The 21044-nt window shown below is 42.5% G+C and overlaps 1 protein-coding gene across 3 annotated transcripts in view; it reads left to right on the top strand.

The window, feature by feature from the left end:
* ELP1 (elongator acetyltransferase complex subunit 1) overlaps window positions 1-21044 on the top strand; it is a 119135-nt gene that overhangs the window by 84968 nt on the left and 13123 nt on the right. For all 3 annotated transcript variants that reach the window (XM_040417844.1, XM_040417843.1, XM_040417845.1), the window contains 9 exons: window positions 5018-5115; window positions 5361-5562; window positions 5647-5708; window positions 13327-13389; window positions 17453-17513; window positions 17616-17729; window positions 18690-18801; window positions 18875-19002; window positions 20364-20518. In XM_040417844.1, the coding sequence (XP_040273778.1) occupies window positions 5018-5115; window positions 5361-5562; window positions 5647-5708; window positions 13327-13389; window positions 17453-17513; window positions 17616-17729; window positions 18690-18801; window positions 18875-19002; window positions 20364-20518 (995 nt within the window). The remainder of the gene's footprint in view (window positions 1-5017; window positions 5116-5360; window positions 5563-5646; window positions 5709-13326; window positions 13390-17452; window positions 17514-17615; window positions 17730-18689; window positions 18802-18874; window positions 19003-20363; window positions 20519-21044) is intronic.

The raw sequence follows: 21044 nt of genomic DNA, 5'->3' as shown, positions 1-21044 counted from the left end.
ACTGCTTTCCATTGATCCTCTGAAATAGAACCAACCTCCCTCTCCCATTTTTTTTTGACCACCAAGGGAAATATAACCTACCTCTCTCTCCCATTTTTGTTTGACCACCAAGGGATCATGCTGCACAAATTTAACAAATAAATTCCTATATATGGATGATATTAGTCCACTCGAGGAGTCACTTGTGAGAATCTGTTGTAACAGTGGAACTGTTGTGCATGTAAGCGACATAGACTTTGCCTGAGCCTGGAATGCGTGTTGTAACAAAAATTGATAAAAGGCTGTATGGGGGAGGGCAAACTCATTCCTGAATTGCTCAAAGGATATCTTCTATGTCAAGAGGAAAGAAGGTTACTCCATCAGCATAGAAGAGGATTGTTTACTGTAAGAGCAGTGAGACTATGGAACTGTTTGCCAGAACTGGTTGTGATGGTGAAATCACGGAATGAGTTCAAGATGGGCCTGAATACATTTCCTGAGTATAATAACATACTTTCGGCATGGCCCAAAATTCCGTCTGTTTGCCATGCCCAAACGCTTGGATGTTCACTACTGAGGGCCTTGTTAAAAAGTGGGCCGCACCCAGTATTTTGGACCCTCCTGTTTCCCGCCTGGCTAAATTTACCACACTGCCCATGGAGGATGCAGCTTCCTTCTCTGACCAAAAGGATAGGAAGCAAGAGTCCTTTTCCAAATTGTCCCTCAAACCTGTTGAGTCAGCTCTCCACTTGGTCTTCACCTGTATCAGCAAAGCTACGATGGAATAGTCCGCCTGCCTTCACAAGGTATCCTCTGCAGGACATCTACTTATGTTCTCTCTTTTTCAAGGTTGCTCTCCTGTTACGGTCACCTCTGTTCATAGAGTTTTGAAACTGGTGGCTTTGTCTTCTAAATCCCCCTTGTTGCCCCATCAGGATCCTTCATTCGATTCCCTCTTCTCTACCGAATTTTCCACATTAACAAGAATATTGTTCTGCACTTGTTTTGTTTAGCTCCAACTCAGACCAAGGATTAGATCCTCATGCCCTGGATGTGGTGAAAGCTGTCCACATTTATCTTTCGGTCACATCCACATTTAGAAGGTCAGATTCACTCTTCATAGACAGGAAGAGTCTGGCTGTGTCTAAATCCACCATCTCCCGTTGGATTAGTCTTGCCATTTCGGAGGCTTTCAGGGCAGGGCAGCCCCTTTCCGGGCTACTGCTCACTCCAACATGGGGGCATCTTAGGTGGTAAACCACCAAGCCTCTATTGGGTGCATATCTATGCATCCGCTGATGCTACTGTGGGTCACAACGGACTGCTTTGGGACGTTGCATGGTCTATCATGTGTCCATCAATGACATGGATGAGAAAAATTTAGTTTTGTTTACCGTACAATCCATTTCCATTCATTGGGGTACACAGCTCCCACCCTGAGTAGTACTTTGTTGAGTGGTTTAACTGTGGTTTGTCAGTTTTCGGTTGATGTTGTTCTGGTTTCTCTGTTATTTGACTTCTATTTCCTCTCCTACTGCTTTGGAACATGCTGATTTAGCTTAGTCCTGTGGGAGGAGTGAAAACTTTTAGACTTGGTGTCCGCCTCCTAGTGGCAGCAGCTATACTTTGGTCTGTCCTGTGTGCTCCCAATGAATGGAAGAGAGAGGGATTTTACGGTAAGTAAACAAAGGAATGTTATAATAGCCTTTTCTGCATTGTCATCTTTCAAAATCTATGCAGCAGGTATTTTTTTGCAACAAAATAGAGTAATGAAAACTGTCAGCTCTGTATCCTTCATAGTTATTGGCGTGCTGTAGCTGAAAATATCAGTGTATGGAACACTGTCATGAGTGGATCTGCCGTTGACATATTGTTATGGGGGGATCTACAGATGACCCATTGTTATGGACGGATCTGTTGTTATGGGGTGATCTGCAGATGACCCTTTGTTATGGGGGGGATCTCCTGCTGACACACTGGGGGGGGGGGGGAATCTACAAATGACACATTGTTATGGGGAACACTTTACTTGGGGATACTTTACACTAGTACCTAAGCAGTCGTAGGTGAGCAAGCTCGTGGGGAGGCATGCTTAGGCAGAGCAGGCACCCAGGGCACTGACGGAAAGTCGCTGAAACTGTCACCCTCCAGCAGCGGACTCGCCCAGCTCCTTCAACCATGATTTTCCCGCCCGGCGCGCAGATGACAGGTCAGGGTCACTAAAAGCGTGTGATGTACATGACACAGATACATCGCAGACCACTGTCTGTCTGCATCACAACCTGCAACGTACACATGCAATGGGGAAAAATGGCAGTGCATCTTATTGAGCCGAAAAATACATTAACTAACTATTTTGTGAAGTATGACTTTCTGTCTTAAGAACAGACACGTTGGATTTAAAAAATGGAGCAATGTCTTTAACCCCTTAAGTGCCAGGGCCATGTTCTATTTGCAATTTAGTTTTTTCCTCCCCACATTCCAATAGCCATAACTTTTTTTTTTTTTTTTTTTTTTTTTTTTTTTTCATTCATATAGCCATATGGGGACTTACTTCTTGCAGGACAAGATTAAATTTTTAATAGCACTATTTAATTTACCATGTCTTGTATTGGCAAATGGGGGAAAAAATTATTTGTGGGGTAAAATGAAAAAAAAAATAAAAACAACAATTCCTAAAGGGTTTTGCTATTACTCCGTTCAATTTGCGCTAAAAATGACATGACATCCTTATTCTGCAGCTGAATACGATTACGATGGTACCAAATTTGTATTGTTTTTTTGTTTTAGTATTTATTTATTTATTTTTAAATAAAAACCTTTTGAAAAAAAATCAAAATTTTCTTTGCATCCCCATTTTCTGACAGCCATAACTTTTTCTGTCCGAAGAGCTGTTTGAAGGCTTGTTTTTTGCGGAACGAACTGCAGTTGTTATTAGTACAATTTTTTTGGGGTGCATACAACTTTTTGATCACTGTTTACATTTTTTTGGAAGAATAAGGTGACCAAGAAAATGGCAAATTGCGTTTTTTTTCCGTTATAGTGTACACTGCGCAGGAAAATAATTTTTATATTTTAATAGTTGAGACATTTTCAGATGCGGTCATACCTGTGTATTTTTTTATTTTATTTTATTTTTTTACATATTTTGCTTTGTGTAATATTGAGAAAGTGGGGTCATTTGAAATAATTTTTTACTTTTTTTAACAATAACTTTTAGCCCTTAGGGGGCTAGAACCAGGGTGAATGGGATTTTGACACGCCCCTGCTGACCTGTGCCTCCTGCACAGCTTAGCAGGGAGGTTACTATGACTCTTCTGGGAAGCCTCAGCAGCGTCCAGGCTGTTGTGTTAACTGATCGAAGCCCCGCAATTTCACTGCCCCCTCCCTCTGTCTAACCTCACAAATGCCGCAGTCGCTTTTGATAGTGGCATCTGAACGGTTAATTGACAGGTTTGGCGTGATGACCATTCTCAGTCATTGTGGCCGGATGCCTGCTGTATTATACACGTGGCACCTGGCACGTATGGAATGGGCTCACTGCAGAAGCCCACTCCATACATTCACTCACATTCACATATGTACGGTTATGTCACGATGGCTAAAGGGGTTAAAGGAATGTGTCGTCAGAAAATGAAGTCATGTTTTTATGTTAAGGCCATCAAGTGGATATGTTTGAACATACAGTAACAAAAGTATACAAGCGTCTGCACTTTTGTGGTTATATATCATTTTTTTAACGTATATACTTGACGGATGTGCATAAGTTTCAATACCTTTGTGTCAGTTTATTTTTTTTAACAAAAAAAAGCATACTTTTTTTGTGAAACTTTTTTCTTTTTTTAAATAAAGGTTAGAAAATTAGAATGCATTATCTGAAAAAAGGATACTTTTAATGGAAGGATGTATACCATATTTAATGTTTCCATTTGTCTTTTATTCACTGCAATGCAGCGATCAGTTTTTTTTTTTGCAGGACAGAAAAGCGTGGTATGCTACATTATTCAGTCAAGCCAAAAAACGTATAGAAACTTAAACCGTGACAAACAGTTAAAAGTATGCACTTTTGAACTACGTTTGCCCAATTATAGTCTATGGTGCATCAAGTAATACTTTTCTATACGTTTTTTCTGTTTACTAGCGTATCCGCTTAACTTTTTAAGATTTTTTTTATTTTTTTATTTTGAAATTTCTATATCAATATCTATATAAAAAATTAAATCCTGCCGTTTTTGCACTAGTCACTAAGCCTAATAATAGACTTCTTGGTCTGTACAGATCACCTGGGCTGACGAGTAGCAGACATTTCTTTCCCGACAATCTGCTGCTTGTCGGCCCATCCAGTCAGCCACTTGTTAAGTGGAAGTGAAGCTCTGGATTTACATGTATGAGGATGACTGATCGCTATTGCTATCGCTCGTCCTCATTCAGTTGCATTGTTTCTGGGCAGCAGATCGCTGTTTGAAGGGACTTCGGTGCTCCATTGAGTGCTGCAGCTTACCAAGCACTACTGTCCATTGTATAGCGGCTATGCTTGATATTGCAGCTTGAATGGTACCGAGCTGCTCCCGTCCATGTGACTAATGAACGTGACTTCATTGGCCTAGGAAGAGGCTCCAGCAATCACCGGAGCACTGATGTCTGTTCACACAACTGATCGGTGGGGGTGCCAGGGGTCGGATCCCGATCTGATATTGATGACCTATCCCGAGGATAGGCTATTTATCAAAATCTCGGTCAACCTCTTTAAAGGCAAGTGCGTGTGAAGATAAATCTAATGCTGACCTGCAGTGTGCAGTAGAGGAAATTGAGGGGTCTGTGGCTAGCACTATGGTTGGTATTATGATAGCATGGTGGTAATTTCTGCAGCATATGGTCCATGTGACGTCTTCGTGCTCCACTTTTGTCATGGATTCTGACAGCTGGTGTTGCACCAGTTATAAGCTGGTCTAGGGCTTCCGCAATGTTTGTTAGTTATGACTACTACCAATCTAGCATGAATATACCTGTATCATTTGCAATCCTCTTGTTACCACAGGGCCGGAGCATTTCATAGAGTTCTTAAACTTGGTTAAAGATCAAAATCTCTACACTGAAGCCCTGAAACTTCATCCGGTTGGATCTGGTGAATATAAAGTGAGTAAGCATAGTGTTGTAGAAAATATTCCTTCATTTTTATTAGCTGACAGCAGCCAACCTCCTTGTGTCCCCCGTATTCTATGATTGCTCCTCCTAGCCAAACGGCACTAACAGGAGAGCAGATCTGTCCCTGTTATTTGCTGCCTACTAGCGCGTTCAGGTGACAGATCCAATTTAATTCATATTTTATGAACTGGTCAGTGGTTGCTTTCTAGTACACAATGTAATTTGTTGTTTTTCAGGCTATTAATGATGCTTATGGAGACCATTTGCTTTCAAGACAACACCATGAACAAGCTGGTCTCATCTTTGCCCGCTGCGGCAGTCTTGAGAAGGCTCTTGATGCTTTTGTTGCATGTAGCAGCTGGCAGCATGTTTTATCCATAGCTTTCCAATTACAGTACTCCAAGGACAGACTGGCTGCTTTGGCTAGGAGCGTTTCAGGTGAGTGGCGGAATAGTATGCGTGCACATGGCTGCTGACATGACCTGCTGCTGTTATACATATGTTTATTTGTCTCCTTTCCAGGCAAACTGGTGGAACAGAGGAAGTATGAGAATGCAGCCTTACTGCTAGAACAGTATGCTGAGGTACTGTATTATATTGTTTGCTATAGTTACCCATCTTTTTTTTTTATCTGGTGGTATTTTCAAAATGTTGAACATATCCAAGTGGAATTTATGATCAGTAATAAATAGTGCTTTTCCTAAAGGAGTTTGGCCCATTTGGGACATTGATGGCTTATCGTTAGGATATACCATCAAGGTCAGATAGGTGCGGGTCCCACCTCTGAGACCCGCTGCTATCTCCAGAACAGGGCCCCCGAAGTGAAGGAGAGCACACTGTGCATGCATGGCGTGCACTCCATTTATTGACACCATGGGACTGCCGCAAATAGCTGAGCAAGTGCTCAGCTATTTTCACAAGTCCTATAGCGGTGAATGGAGGGTGGCTGCGCATGCGCAGCTGCTCTGTTTGCTTCACAGGCCCAGATGTGGGAGATAAGTGTGGGTCCCACGTGCGACCCGCTCCTATCTGACATTGATTGCATATTGTAGAGATACACCATCAGTGTCCCTGATGGACCAACCTCTTTAATTATATACCAGATTTTACTGTGCTATATGGCAAACAGTTCTTCGTATTCCCAGTGGTACTCACAATATAATGACTCACAGACCCAATAGTACCAAATGGACTCAGGTTGCATATGTTAACTTCATGTAGATATTGATTTGATTAGATTAAAATCCAGGGACTGAGGGGTGTGCAAAGAAGTGTTCATATATACTTATCACCTCAAAGGACAAATTCCATTAGATAAGCTACTGGAGTCCAAATAAGAAGTAGTGTTGCAAGATTCAGTAGTAGTCTGGCAAATAAAGGAGATTGAGGATAGTGCAACAAATGCATTTCTAAAAATCACTCATGGCTTCGGCTACTTTCACACTCGCGTTTTGGTTTCCGTGTGTGAGATCCGTTCAGGGCTCTCACAAGCGGACCAAAACGGATCAGTTTTGCCCTAATGCATTCTGAATGGAAAAGGATCCGCTCAGAATGCATCAGTGTGCCTCCGTTCTGCTCTGGAGGTGGCCACCAAAATGCTGCCTGCAACGTTTTGGTGTCCGTCTGACGAGACTGAGCCAAACGGATCTGTTCTGACACAATGTAAGTCAATGGGGACGGATCCGTTTTCACTGACACAATCTGACACAATCTGGCACAATGGAAAATGGATCCGTCCTCCATTGACTTTCAATGGTGTTCAAGACGGATCAGTTTTGGCTATGTTAGGGCTCTTTCACACTTGCGTTGTCCGGATCCGGCGTGTACTCCACTTGCCGGAATTACACTCCGGATCCGGAAAAACGCAAGTGTACTGAAAGCATTTGAAGACGGAACCGTCTTCAAAATGCGTTCAGTGTTACTATGGCACCCAGGACGCTATTAAAGTCCTGGTTGCCATAGTAGTAGTGGGGAGCGGGGGAGCAGTATACTTACAGTCCGTGCGGCTCCCGGGGCGCTCCAGAATGACGTCAGAGCGCCCCATGCGCATGGATGACGTGATCCATGTGATCACATGATCCATGCGCTTGGGGCGCCCTGACGTCACTCTGGAGCGCCCGGGGAGCCGCACGGACGGTAAGTATACTGCTCCCCGCTCCCCACTACACTTTACCATGGCTGCCAGGACTTTAGCGTCCCGGCAGCCATGGTAACCATTCAGAAAAAGCTAAATGTCGGCTCCGGCAATGCGCCGAAACGACGTTTAGCTTAAGGCCGGATCCGGATCAATGCCTTTCAATGGGCATTAATTCCGGATCCGGCCTTGCGGCAAGTGTTCCGGATTTTTGGCCGGAGCAAAAAGCGCAGCATGCTGCGGTATTTTCTCCGGCCAAAAAACGTTCCGTTCCGGAACTGAAGACATCCTGATGCATCCTGAACGGATTTCTCTCCATTCAGAATGCATTAGGATAATCCTGATCAGGATTCTTCCGGCATAGAGCCCCGACGACGGAACTCTATGCCGGAAGACAAGAACGCAAGTGTGAAAGAGCCCTAACAGATAATACAAACGGATCCGTTCTGAACGGATGCAGACGGTTGTATTATCTGAACAGATCAGTCATGGACGCGAGTGTGAAAGTAGCCTTACTATAATAGCATGTGGATAGTTTATATTGCTTCATATGATAAGAACATTAATTGTAGTGATTTTATGTGACAGGAGGTATCTCATTATGTGAGAGTACATTTAGTACATCATATGCATGTATACATAATCAGTTCAGCTACATCCTAAATATTCTGGCAGTCCTGCATCCAGAACAGTTAGCGCTGAATGCTGATTTACTTCAATATGGTGATAGTGACCAAGGATACCTAAAAAAACAATCAGCAAAAAATGTTATCTAAGCAAATGCTAAAAGGGAATAGCCCACAAAAGCATGTATCTACAGGTCAGGTGATAAATGTTTGTTGGGACCACCACCGATCACTAGTATGGGTGTCCCTTGCCCCAGCCCTTCCTCTTTATTGCCCCCCCCCCCCCAGTTCCATTTGATGTACAGCTCTGTCGCTGTCTAACTAAAGGACATTGAATGGGGTGGTAATAAGCATGTATGACCATCACTCCATTCAAACTCCACCTCACTGCTGTTATACAGTAGAAAGGAACGGGGGATGGGGCCTGGACACCATTTCCCGAATCCCAGCAGTGGCCCCCTTAGTGATCATACATTTATCAGGTATCCTGTGGATAACACTGTTGACGTTACACTCCATAAGGACAGACAGACCCTTGTGTGGCTGAATTATTCCATTCCTGTATATATAACAGAGCCCACTTACGGTATGTTAAATAGTAATCTGTATGAGTGGCATGAAGTAAAGCATTGTCTACTTAACCACTTCAGCCCCCATAGCTTAAACACCCTGAAAGACCAGGCCACTTTTTACACTTCTGACCTACACTACTTTCACCGTTTATTGCTCGGTCATGCAACTTACCACCCAAATGAATTTTACCTCCTTTTCTTCTCACTAATAGAGCTTTCATTTGGTGGTATTTCATTGCTGCTGACATTTTTACATTTTTTGGTACTAATCGAAATTTAACGATTTTTTTGCAAAAAATAGAAATTTTTCACTTTCAGTTGTAAAATTTTGCAAAAAAAACGAGATCCATATATAAATTTTGCTCTAAATTTATTGTTCTACATGTCTTTGATAAAAAAAAAATGTTTGGGTAAAAAAAAAATGGTTTGGGTAAAAGTTACAGCGTTTACAAACTATGGTACAAAAATGTGAATTTCCGCTTTTTGAAGCAGCTCTGACTTTCTGAGCACCTGTCATGTTTCCTGAGGTTCTACAATGCCCAGACAGTACAAACACTCCACAAATGACCCCATTTCGGAAAGTAGACACCCTAAGGTATTCGCTGATGGGCATAGTGAGTTCATAGAACTTTTTATTTTTTGTCACAAGTTAGCGGAAAATGATGATTTATTTTTTTTTTCTTACAAAGTCTCATATTCCACTAACTTGTGACAAAAAATAAAAACTTCCATGAACTCACTATGCCCATCAGCGAATACCTTGGGGTGTCTTCTTTCCAAAATGGGGTCACTTGTGGGGTAGTTATACTGCCCTGGCATTCTAGGGGCCCAAATGTGTGGTAAGGAGTTTGAAATCAAATTCTGTAAAAAATGGCTGGTGAAATCCGAAAGGTGCTCTTTGGAATGTGGGCCCCTTTGCCCACCTAGGCTGCAAAAAAGTGTCACACATGTGGTATCTCCGTATTCAGGAGAAGTTGGGGAATGTGTTTTGGGGTGTCATTTTACATATACCCATGCTGGGTGAGAGAAATATCTTGGCAAAAGACAACTTTGTATAAAAAAATGGGAAAAGTTATCTTTTGCCAAGATATTTCTCTCACCCAGCGTGGGTATATGTAAAATGACACCCCAAAACACATTCCCCAACTTCTCCTGAATACGGAGATACCACATGTGTGGCACTTTTTTGCAGCCTAGGTGGGCAAAGGGGCCCACATTCCAAAGAGCACCTTTCGGATTTCACCGGGCATTTTTTACAGAATTTGATTTCAAACTCCTTACCACACATTTGGGCCCCTAGAATGCCAGGGCAGTATAACTACCCCACAAGTGACCCCATTTTGGAAAGAAGACACCCCAAGGTATTCGCTGATGGGCATAGTGAGTTCATGGAAGTTTTTATTTTTTGTCACAAGTTTGTGGAATATGAGACTTTGTAAGAAAAAAAAAATAAAAAAAAAAATCATCATTTTCCACTAACTTGTGACAAAAAATAAAAAATTCTAGGAACTCGCCATGCCCCTCACGGAATACCTTGGGGTGTCTTCTTTCCAAAATGGGGTCACTTGTGGGGTAGTTATACTGCCCTGGCATTTTCCAGGGGCCCTAATGTGTGGTAAGTAGGTAAATGACCTGAGAAATCCTAAAGTTGCTCTTTGGAATGTGGGCCCCTTTGCCCACCTAGGCTGCAAAAAAGTGTCACACATGTTGTATCTCCGTATTCAGGAGAAGTTGGGGAATGTGTTTTGGGGTGTCATTTTACATATACCCATGCTGGGTGAGAGAAATATCTTGGCAAAAGACAACTTTTCCCATTTTTTTTTTATACAAAGTTGGCATTTGACCAAGATATTTCTCTCACCCAGCATGGGTATATGTAAAATGACACCCCAAAACACATTCCCCAACTTCTCCTGAGTACGGCGATACCATATGTGTGATACTTTTTAGCAGCCTAGATGCGCAAAGGTGCCCAAATTCCTTTTAGGAGGGCATTTTTAGACATTTGGATACCAGACTTCTTCTCACGCTTTGGGGCCCCTAAAATGCTAGGGCAGTATAAATACCCCACATGTGACCCCATTTTGGAAAGAAGACACCCCAAGGTATTCAATGAGGGGCATGGCGAGTTTATAGAAATTTATTTTTTTTGGCACAAGTTAGCGGAAATTGATATTTTTTATTTTTTTCTCACAAAGTCTCCCTTTCCGCTAACTTGGGACAAAAATTTCAATCTTTCATGGACTCAATATGCCCCTCACGGAATACCTTGGGGTGTCTTCTTTCCGAAATGGGGTCACATGTGGGGTATTTATACTGCCCTGGCATTCTAGGGGCCCTAAAGCGTGAGAAGAAGTCTGGAATATAAATGTCTAAAATAATTTTACGCATTTGGATTCCGTGAGGGGTAGGGTGACTTCATGTGAGATTTTATTTTTTGACACAAGTTAGTGGAATATGAGACTTTGTAAGAAAAAAAAATAAAATTTCCGCTAACTTGGGCCAAAAAAATGTCTGAATGGAGCCTTACAGGGGGGTGATCAATGACAGGGGGGTGATCAATGACAGGGGGGTCTATATGGGGTGATCACCCCCCTGTCATTGATCACCCCCCCTGTCATTGATCACCCCCCTATAAGGCTCCATTCAGATGTCCGTGTTTTGCGGATCCGATCCATGTATCAGTGGATTTGTAAAAATCATACGGACATCTGAATGCAGCCTGACAGGGGGGTGATCAATGACAGGGGGGTGATCAGGGAGTCTATATGGGGTGATCACCCCCCTGTCATTGATCACCCCCCTATAAGGCTCCATTCAGATGTCCGTATGTGTTTTGCGCATCCGATCCATGTATCAGTGGATCCGTAAAAATCATACGGACATCTGAATGCAGCCTGACAGGGGGGGTGATCAATGACAGGGGGTGAACAGGGAGTCTATATGGGGTGATCACCCCCTGTAAGGCTCCATTCAGATGTCCGTATGTGTTTTGCGGATCCGATCCATGTATCAGTGGATCCGTAAAATTCATACGGACGTCTAAATGCAGCCTTACAGGGGGGTGATCAATGACAGGGGGGTGATCAGGGAGTCTATATGGGGTGATCACCACAGTCATTGATCACTCCCCTGTAAGGCTCCATTCAGACGTCCGTAAGTTTTTTGCGGATCCGATCCATCTATCAGTGGATCCGTAAAATTCATACGGACCTCTGAATGGAGCCTTACAGGGGGTTATCAATGACCGGGGGGTGATCAGGGAGTCTATATGGGGTGATCACCTCCGTCATTGATCACTCCCCTGTAAGGCTCCGTTCAGACGTCCGTAAGTGTTTTGCGGATCCGATCCATCTATCAGTGGATCCGTAAAATTCATACGGACCTCTGAATGGAGCCTTACAGGGGGTTATCAATGACAGGGGGGTGATCAGGGAGTCAATATGGGGTGATCAGGGGTGAATAAGGGGTTAATAAGTGACGGGGGGGGGGGTGTAGTGTAGTGGTGGTTGGTGCTACTTTACTGAGCTACCTGTGTGCTCTGGTGGTCGATCCAAACAAAGGGGACCACCAGAGGACCAGGTAGCAGTTATATTAGACGCTGTTATCATAACAGCGTCTAATATACCTGTTAGGGGTTAAAAAAAATCACATCTCCAGCCTGCCAGCGAACGATCGCCGCTGGCAGGCTGGAGATCAACTCTCTTACCTTCCGTTCCTGTGAGCGCGCGTTCACAGGAAATCTTGCGTCTCGCGAGATGACGCACGGATGCGTCCAGGAGGAATGAATCAACCACCTTCCGGACGCATCCGTGCGTTAGGCGGTCGGGAGGTGGTTAAAGGGCTTCTGTCACCCCACTAAACTCATTTTTTTTTTTGTGTACTTATAATCCCTATCCTGCCATATTGCCATACATTATGTTATTAATAATTTTCGTTCAGTAGATTTTGCAAAAAACGTACTTTTATGATATGCTAATTACCTTTCTACCAGCAAGTAGGGCGTCTACTTGCTGGTAGCAGCCGCAGAAAACCGTCCCCTCCTTCTGTTGATTGACAGGGCCAGCCGCGATCTCCTCCTCCGGCCAGCCCTGTCAGCATTTCAAAAATCGCGCGCCTGTGTTAATTCGGCGCAGGCGCTCTGAGATAAGGACGCTCGCCTCCTCAGCAGTCCCTCAGTGCGCCTGTGCCGATGACGTCACCGAAAGAGAAGTTATCACTTTCCAAGCCTATTTATCCACTCACTTTTATATAAATACTTTTTAATACATTAACAATAATATTAAAATCAATTCTGAACGAACTATCAGTTCAGAGAAAAACTTAAAATAAATGTTACTGCCCTATATGTAAATGAACCTTAGTTGAGTCCTGTCTCCTCCATGCTTCAGAGAGGAGTCCAGCGTTCTCTGACTCTGCGCAGTATACATTATATGATCAGTAGTAGTGTTGATCACAAATATTCTATACACAAGTTTTTATCGCGAATATCGGCACTTCGAGAATTCGCGAAGATCTAGAATATAGTAATAGATCTTCGTAATTGCGAATATTCTAGATTTTTTTTTCATCAGTGAGTGAGGTGACTGGTTCTGCACATGTGCGGGATTTGGGACGTGAGTTTGGGAGGAGGGTAGGACCGTTAGATTCTGTCACTCTTATAACGGGAGGTGGGGTTATGAATGGGAAGTGATGAGGTAAGCATTTATTTACATAACTTGAAAAAAGCAAAAGTGGACTGCAAAAGAAGTACTTGGAGGTGTTTAACTTAGGATGATTAGGGTGGAGGAGAACTATCTCAGGATGCCGTTGATTCTTATGGTTAAAAACCGGTGACCGGTTCCCTTTAACAATGTTAAATTCATTTTAGGATTATGAAGAAGCAATTATTTTACTGCTGGAAGGAGCTCTTTGGGAAGATTGCTTGCGTTTGGTATGATATTTTGATTTCTGTAAACTGTTGTCTTTTAGAATATGTAAATGGAGAACTTTACATGATGTGGTTTAATATATGCTAGGTTTGCATTCTTACTGTTTCCTGTCCTTTTACATTCACTAATATAAGGCCTCCTTCACATATGTCCAGAGATCCGCTTCAGTGCCCCTCCAGCATGAAGCGGAAAACGCCGAAGGCGAACTGAGGCCAGAACTGATCCCATAGTTTTCTGGAGCATCAGTTGTAATGCTAGATGGCAAATAGCACCGGACAGAAAAACACTGCACACTTGGTTTTTCTGTTTGGTGCCATCAGTGGATAGATGATGGATCTGTGCACTGAAGTGCGGTTCACCTATATCAGTTGTGTCCATCTCACAGATCCAGTGCGCAGATCCAGCGGGCCTTAGTGGATACAAGGCGTACACGTATATACTTATTTACATGCAGTTTTAAAAGGGACACTACCATCTGTTTTTAACCACATACAGTCAGGTCCATAGATATTGGGACATTGACACAATTCTAACATTTTTGGCTCTATACACCACCACAATGGATTCGAAATGAAGTGAACAAGATGTGCTTTAGCTACAGACTGTCAGCTTTAATTTGAGGGTATTTACATCCAAATCAGGTGAACGGTGTAGGAATTACAACAGTTTGCATTTGTGCCTCCCACTTGTTAAGGGACCAAAAGTAATGGGACAATTGGCTTCTCAGCTGTTCCATGGCCAGGTGTGTGTTATTCCCTCATTATCCCAATTACAATGAGCAGATAAAAGGTCCAGAGTTAATTTCAAGTGTGCTATTTGCATTTGGAATCTGTTGCTGTCAACTCTCAAGATGAGATCCAAAGAGCTGTCACTATCAGTGAAGCAAGCCATCATTAGGCTAAAAAAACTAAACAAACCCATCAGAGAGATAGCAAAAACATTAGGCGTGGCCAAAACAACTGTTTGGAACATTCTTAAAAAGAAGCAACGCATCGGTGAGCTCAGCAACACCAAAAGACCCGGAAGACCACGGAAAACAACTGTGGTGGATGACCTAAGAATTCTTTCCCTGGTGAAGAAAACACCCTTCACAACAGTTGGCCAGATCAAGAGGTAGGTGTATGTGAGTCAAAGTCAACAATCAAGAGAAGACTTCACCAGAGTGAATACAGAGGGTTCACCACAAGATGTAAACCATTGGTGAGCCTCAAAAACAGGAAGGCCAGATTAGAGTTTGCCAAACTACATCTAAAAAAGCCTTCACAGTTCTGGAACAACATCCTATGGACAGATGAGACCAAGATCAACTTGTACCAGAGTGATGGGAAGAGAAGAGTATGGAGAAGGAAAGGAACTGCTCATGATCCTAAGCATACCACCTCATCAGTGAAGCATGGTGGTGGTAGTGTCATGGCGTGGGCATGTATGGCTGCCAATGGGACTGGTTCTCTTGTATTTATTGATGATGTGACTGCTGACAAAAGCAGCAGGATGAATTCTAAAGTGTAATAGGCAATATTATCTGCTCATATTCAGCCAAATGCTTCAGAACTCATTGGACGGCGCTTCACAGTGCAGATGGACAATGACCCAAAGCATACTGCAAAAGCAACCAAAGAGTTTTTTAAGGGAAAGAAGTGGAATGTTATGCAATGGGCAAGTCAATCACCTGACCTGAATCTGATTGAGCATGCATTTCACTTGCTGAAGACAAAACTGAAGGGAAAATGCCCCAAGAACAAGCAGGAACTGAAGACGGTTGCAGTAGAGGCCTGGCAGAGCATCACCAGGGATGAAACCCAGCGTCTGGTGATGTCTATGCATTCCAGACTTCAGGCTGCAATTGACTACAAATGATTTGCAACCAAGTATTAAAAAGTGAAAGTTTGATTTATGATTATTATTATGTCCCTATCAGTATGTCTGTAGAGTGTGGGAGGAAACCGGAGGAAACCCACACAAACACGGGGAGAACATATTAACAGCCTATATATGAATATTCTATGCAGTTATTTTTCCTTTACAAAAATAAGATTTTTTTTTCTCACCACTTTATTATTTTATCACTATCAAATCGCGAGAAAAACCATATAAGGTATCGCCGGATTCGTACTGACCTGTAGAATGAAAGTAACTGGTCAGTTTTATCGAACGTCGTAAATGGAAAAAAAAAACATAAAACTGTGGTGGAATGTCATTTTTATTTTTTGCCAATTTCACCCCATTAGGAATTTTTTTTCCCGCTTCCCAGTACATCATATGCAATATTAAATAGTGGCGTTGGAAAGTACAACTTGTCCTGCAAAAAACAAGCCCTCATATGGCTATATGAAGGCAGGGAGTGCAAAACAAAAATGGTAGAAAGGGTTAAACTGTCAGCTAGTTGGGATTTAGACAAGTTGTGTCTATATTTTCCAGCATGATATTCAGAAGGTCAAAAATACAGACTTGGACAGCACTCCTTAGGACTCAAGTGGAGTATAGTTTCCTCTTACAGCCCAAAGCATATAGTCCAAAAAGAAGAAGGCAGCACACGTTTTTGTTTGGATTATTGAAGAATTTATTTTCTTTCTGTATCTGGAAGTTTGGCTAAATATAAGCCTTTATTACATATGATCTTTTCTTCTTTTTGGATCTTCAGAAGGTGGGTGGAAGGTAGAGTGAGAGAAATTGAGGATACTGTACCTCCACTGCAAAGAGTTACCCAGAAAAATTCTCAAGAAGTGACTGTGTTATTTGCAGATATGAATGACCTGGGAAGTAGTCCCCGTTGCAATATTCTTCATCTAGTTAGAGTGCTTGAACATGTTGAAAGGTCTGATCCTGATATAGTGTTTGAGAACTGTCTGCTCCAAAAATTTTGTAAGGAGACTGTCCCATTTGTTTGCGGTGGAGAGAGTACATAGGGTCTCCTGCCTTCTGGGTGTATTGGACAGGCCACCTTGCCAAGTGTAGGTAAAAGTGCGGTGCTACAAAGATTGGGATGTAATATCTAGGAAGAAGAGGGCCCTATTCTTGGACAGAAAGAAATGGCTACGGCAGTTACAAGTCCCACATTCTATGGTGTATGAAGCTAAGCTGCAGATCATTGCATTAGGGACTACCACCTTCCTGGATTCTCCAAAGTATGCAGTGAGGTGTCTCAATGTTCATGAAGTTCAGATTCACCAGGATGGAAAATATTAGTGAAGTGTGTCTACTGGCTAGTGGAGGTGGCAGAGCTATGACTGCGCTGGACGGGAATGTATAAGAGGGAGGAGGACTTGCCTGGCCTGTTGCTAAGTATGATTCTGTTGGACATGGTTACTCTTGGGATATTATCTCCTTCATTGGATGTACTTTGTTTATAATTTGCTGTTCTGGTTGGGAAGTCCTTCTAAATATGTGGGTCAGTTGGGAACCCCGTTTTATATGATCAATAATAATTTTTGTGTTGTTGATGTATAACATCATAAAAAATTAATAATTTTTAGTGACTAACATCTGGCCACTGCATTTTAGCCAGCCCCCTCCACACTGGTGTAAAGTAGAACAGGCTTAGTTGCCCATAGCAACCAATCAGATTCCACCTTTCATTTTCCAAAGGATCTGTCAAAAATAAAAGTGGAATCTGATTAGTTGCTATGGGCAACTAAGCCATTTGTACTTTATACCAGTTTGATAAATGACCCTGACTGTGTGTAAAACTGACCTTAAATGTACACTTTAAAGGGCTAACTTATCCTAATCCATCAATATTAGATTGGGGGAGGGCAACTCTCCACATGGTGTCAGTGTCTGAAAGGAGAGTACTACACCCTCATCATTGTTTGGTAGCATAGCTCCATACTATGCCTAGTGCCTAGTATTGCTGCCTAGTCTCAACCACCTGTGCATGGCATATATTAAAGGTGACGCGGTTCCTTTAAATAACTGATAGGTCAGGGTCTAACTCTCAGTACCCCCACCTATCTTATATTGATGGCCTATCCTAAGGACATGAATTTTACAAAGGTGGTTAAGTTGTTATAACCTTAGACAATCGCTCAAATGTTTGTTTATTAGTGACTATATTTCTTCCCATAGATACACAAATACAAACGTCTTGATATAATAGAGACTAATATGAAGCCTGCGATACTGGAAGGTAAATAACTTCAGCTTAAATAGCTTAAAGCACCCCGTATAGTATCTGTATTTAATATAGTATGTAATAACGATGATAACTTCTGATATTTTCTTGATATAGCTAAAAAAAATTATATAATATTCTTGGATATCCAGAAAACAACATTCATTTGTTACAAGCAGCGACTTTTTGTTGTACGAGACATGAAAGAAATGGCAAGACAAGGCTTACTAGGTACGCCTAAATGTTATGATCCTATAAATGTATGCTGTCTAAAACTAATTCAGATGTACGTACTTTTTAGGAAATTATAAGCGACATATAGGTTAATATTAACTGTAGATCTTCTGGACACATGGCAGCTTAGCAGAACTAGCACAAAGGAAGTCCGAAGACTCTGGAACCTGGGTGCTATGGGCAGCTTCTCCACGTTTCCTTCCACTTTTGATAGATCTCACTCACTCACTCACTGCATGCATGCCATTACACTACTTACACAATATGGTTTAACTGATAAATGCCGGTCCCACCTTTTGAGACCCAAGTCTTTCCCCAGAACTGGGGTCTCCTGATCCCGACTGGTTAGATGGCCACTGGCCCCTGCAGTAATTTGGAGAGTCTCTCTCCATTAAAGGGGGTTTTGTCACTTCAGCAAATGGTATTTATCATGTAGAGAGAGTTAATACAAGACACTTACTAATGTATTGTGATTCTCCATATTGCTTCCTTTGCTGGCTGGATAAATTTTTCAATTACATTATACACTTCTAATTTCCATGGTTACGACCACCCAGTAATCCAGCAGTGGTGGCCGTGCTTGCACACTATACGGATAAGTGCCGGCCTCTCTGGCGGCCGGGACCATGGGTGCGTATAAGCACTCATGCGCAACAGCTACCATCCTGACCAACTTGTATCTGCGTTGCAATGGCGGCCATGACCCCTGGAAGAAAATAGGTTATAATGTGATGGAAAAATAAATCCAGCCAGCAAAGGAGGCAATATGGACAATCACAATACATTAGTAAGTGCCTTGTATTAACTTTCTCTACATGATAAATGCCATTAGCAGAAGGGAGACAACCCCTTTAACCTTTCACTTGTTCTTGAAAGTTACCTTTAGTTTAGTAACACAAAATACTGTCAACACTTTAGTTTGGACACTGAAATGATATATATCTTTTCTTGGGTTAGATGATGAACTCCCAGGAGGCCTAGAATCTGACCTGTTCTCAGACACAAGCAGCATCATGACAGCAAGTGATATGAGTGGGAAATATTCTCACAGTAATTCAAGAATTTCATCGTAAGTTGTCAGAATAATAAAGATGGTGTATACGTTGATTGTCAAACTTGTGACCCTATCCTCCTCCGTACAGGAGATCATCTAAGAATCGTCGAAAAGCCGAACGCAAAAAGCACAGTCTGAAGGAAGGTAGTCCCCTAGAGGATTTGGCCCTTCTGGAAGCATTGGGAGAAATTGTCCGTGTAGTGGATAATATGAGAAGTGAGTTGTGGTATCACAATAAATAAATGGTATCACAGCATCCATGCCCCGAACTATACCGTTGTTATGTTATTGTTCACTCATTCACAATGAGTATTGAAAAAAAAAAAGCCCAGAACTCCCATTATTAACAGATATCATATAGGGAGAAAGCGAACAATGGCGTTGGGCTCAGATACCCCAACTAGCTAACAGGGGCGTCTCCTCATATTCTTAGTGTCTCCACCTTACACCCGATATAGTCACTTACCGGCCAGATAACTTATTTTTAAGTGGTATTTTTACTGTCTACCTTTCAGTCAGCGACCTTGTGGTATAAACAATGTGACAATTGTAGAGATTAGGTCAGTGTGAATATAGTGATACCCATTATGGTTTTTTTATTCTATATTCACTTTTATAAACTCACTGAAAAAAGTGGCATAAACGGGTGAAAATGCTTCAAACTCAGACACTGTAGCGCGTCTATAACCGGGTGAGCAATTCCTCCGCGTGCGGTCCGCAGACAACGGCAATCCACAGCAAAAAATGCGTACAATGGAGGATGCCGGCACAGTTCAGTGTATTATTATACCTGTTATTTTACATTGAAAGAGTCATTCTACAATCTACCTCTGGCAGGGCCTAATGGGCTTCTGTAAGTGGCAGACCCAGAAGTTGTTGTTAGCCCCCCAGCTGCCATAGAAACCATAGCCCACCCCCTCCCACCATCATATTGCTGGAGGACTAATGAGGTGGCAGAAGGAGCCCCTTCCCTCTGAAACCATTTAGGTGCCACAGGATTGGCTTTTTTTTTTTTTATCCCGTCTGTTAGAGCCACTATAAAAAAAAACCCATGTATGTGCAGTCACTAATGTGGTTAAGGGTTGGGGTGTTACCTCATTGTTTTATCGCTCAACAGCGTAATGCGGGGATGGCATTGATTGCCTTTCGACTTTACTTGCAATGATTGGGGTATCGCATGAGTTCAAAGATTTTTCTTGCAAAAACACATATGTTGAAGGAGTTCATAATAATGGACATAGTACTGGATCTGTGCGTTTAGAAATTAAAGTGACAGGGAAGTGGTTATTGCAGGCTCCTTTATAGTACTAGATCTGTCACCGTGACTGCTAAATCTGTTTAATAGCAGCCCCCGCAAGGGCAAGTTGTGTCACCAGGAATTCAAGTTGACATTGACACAGGTCAAGGACCATTTTGAGCTGGCATAACTTTTATGCTTGGTCATCAAAAATAAAGTAATTCTTATTCTGTATCCTCACTGAAGACGGAAGTAAAAATAAATAAATGACTGACTGATGCAGTCTTGCATTAAGGATAAAAAGGAATTTGCTGTTTTCTACTGATTTGTATTTTTGTAGAGGAGATAAACAGTCTCTTGAAAGTGCTGGTCCTGTTTCTTTATGATACGGACGCTGGAGAACTGCAACACCTTTATCATGAACTGCTCCAGTTATTGGAAACGTCAATACCGGACATCTGGACTCCATGTGCACAGCCAAATGCCGTACCTTCAGTAAGTCTAAACGTTTTCTTTAAAAGAATTTTCACACAAAATGTACATTTGGCACAGTTTTACCATAAGTTGGGGCTTTATCATTTCAGAGAACAAACGAAGGGCCCTTGCCCATGACCGTATACGGTCCGTGAGCGGGCCATATGTCCCGGAGGAGCATTGATCGTGCGCACGGGAGCGCACAGCATCATAGATTACAATGATGCTGTGCACGTCGGGCCACCTGCGGGGCTATTGTCCCTGACTCATACGATCATATGAGTGCGGGACAATGGCCCCGCGGGTGGCCTGACGTCCACAGCATCATTGTAATCTATGATGCTGTGTGCTCCCGTGCGCACGATCAATGCTCCTCCGGGACATATGGCTCGCTCACGGACCGTATATCTCGGAGGGCATACGGTCATGGGCAAGAGGCCTAAGGGTGCTAGCACACAGTGCAGTTCTGACATGCATTCAGGATGCAGTTTTTTTATTGTAGCTAACTGAAATTAATTAAAGCATTCCCACAATGCAGAATAACAGG

Source organism: Bufo bufo, chromosome 2, assembly GCF_905171765.1.
Source record: "Bufo bufo chromosome 2, aBufBuf1.1, whole genome shotgun sequence".
NCBI lineage: Eukaryota > Metazoa > Chordata > Amphibia > Anura > Bufonidae > Bufo > Bufo bufo.
Note: the sequence above shows the minus strand (reverse complement) of the source record. Positions and strands in the feature narration are given on the sequence as shown.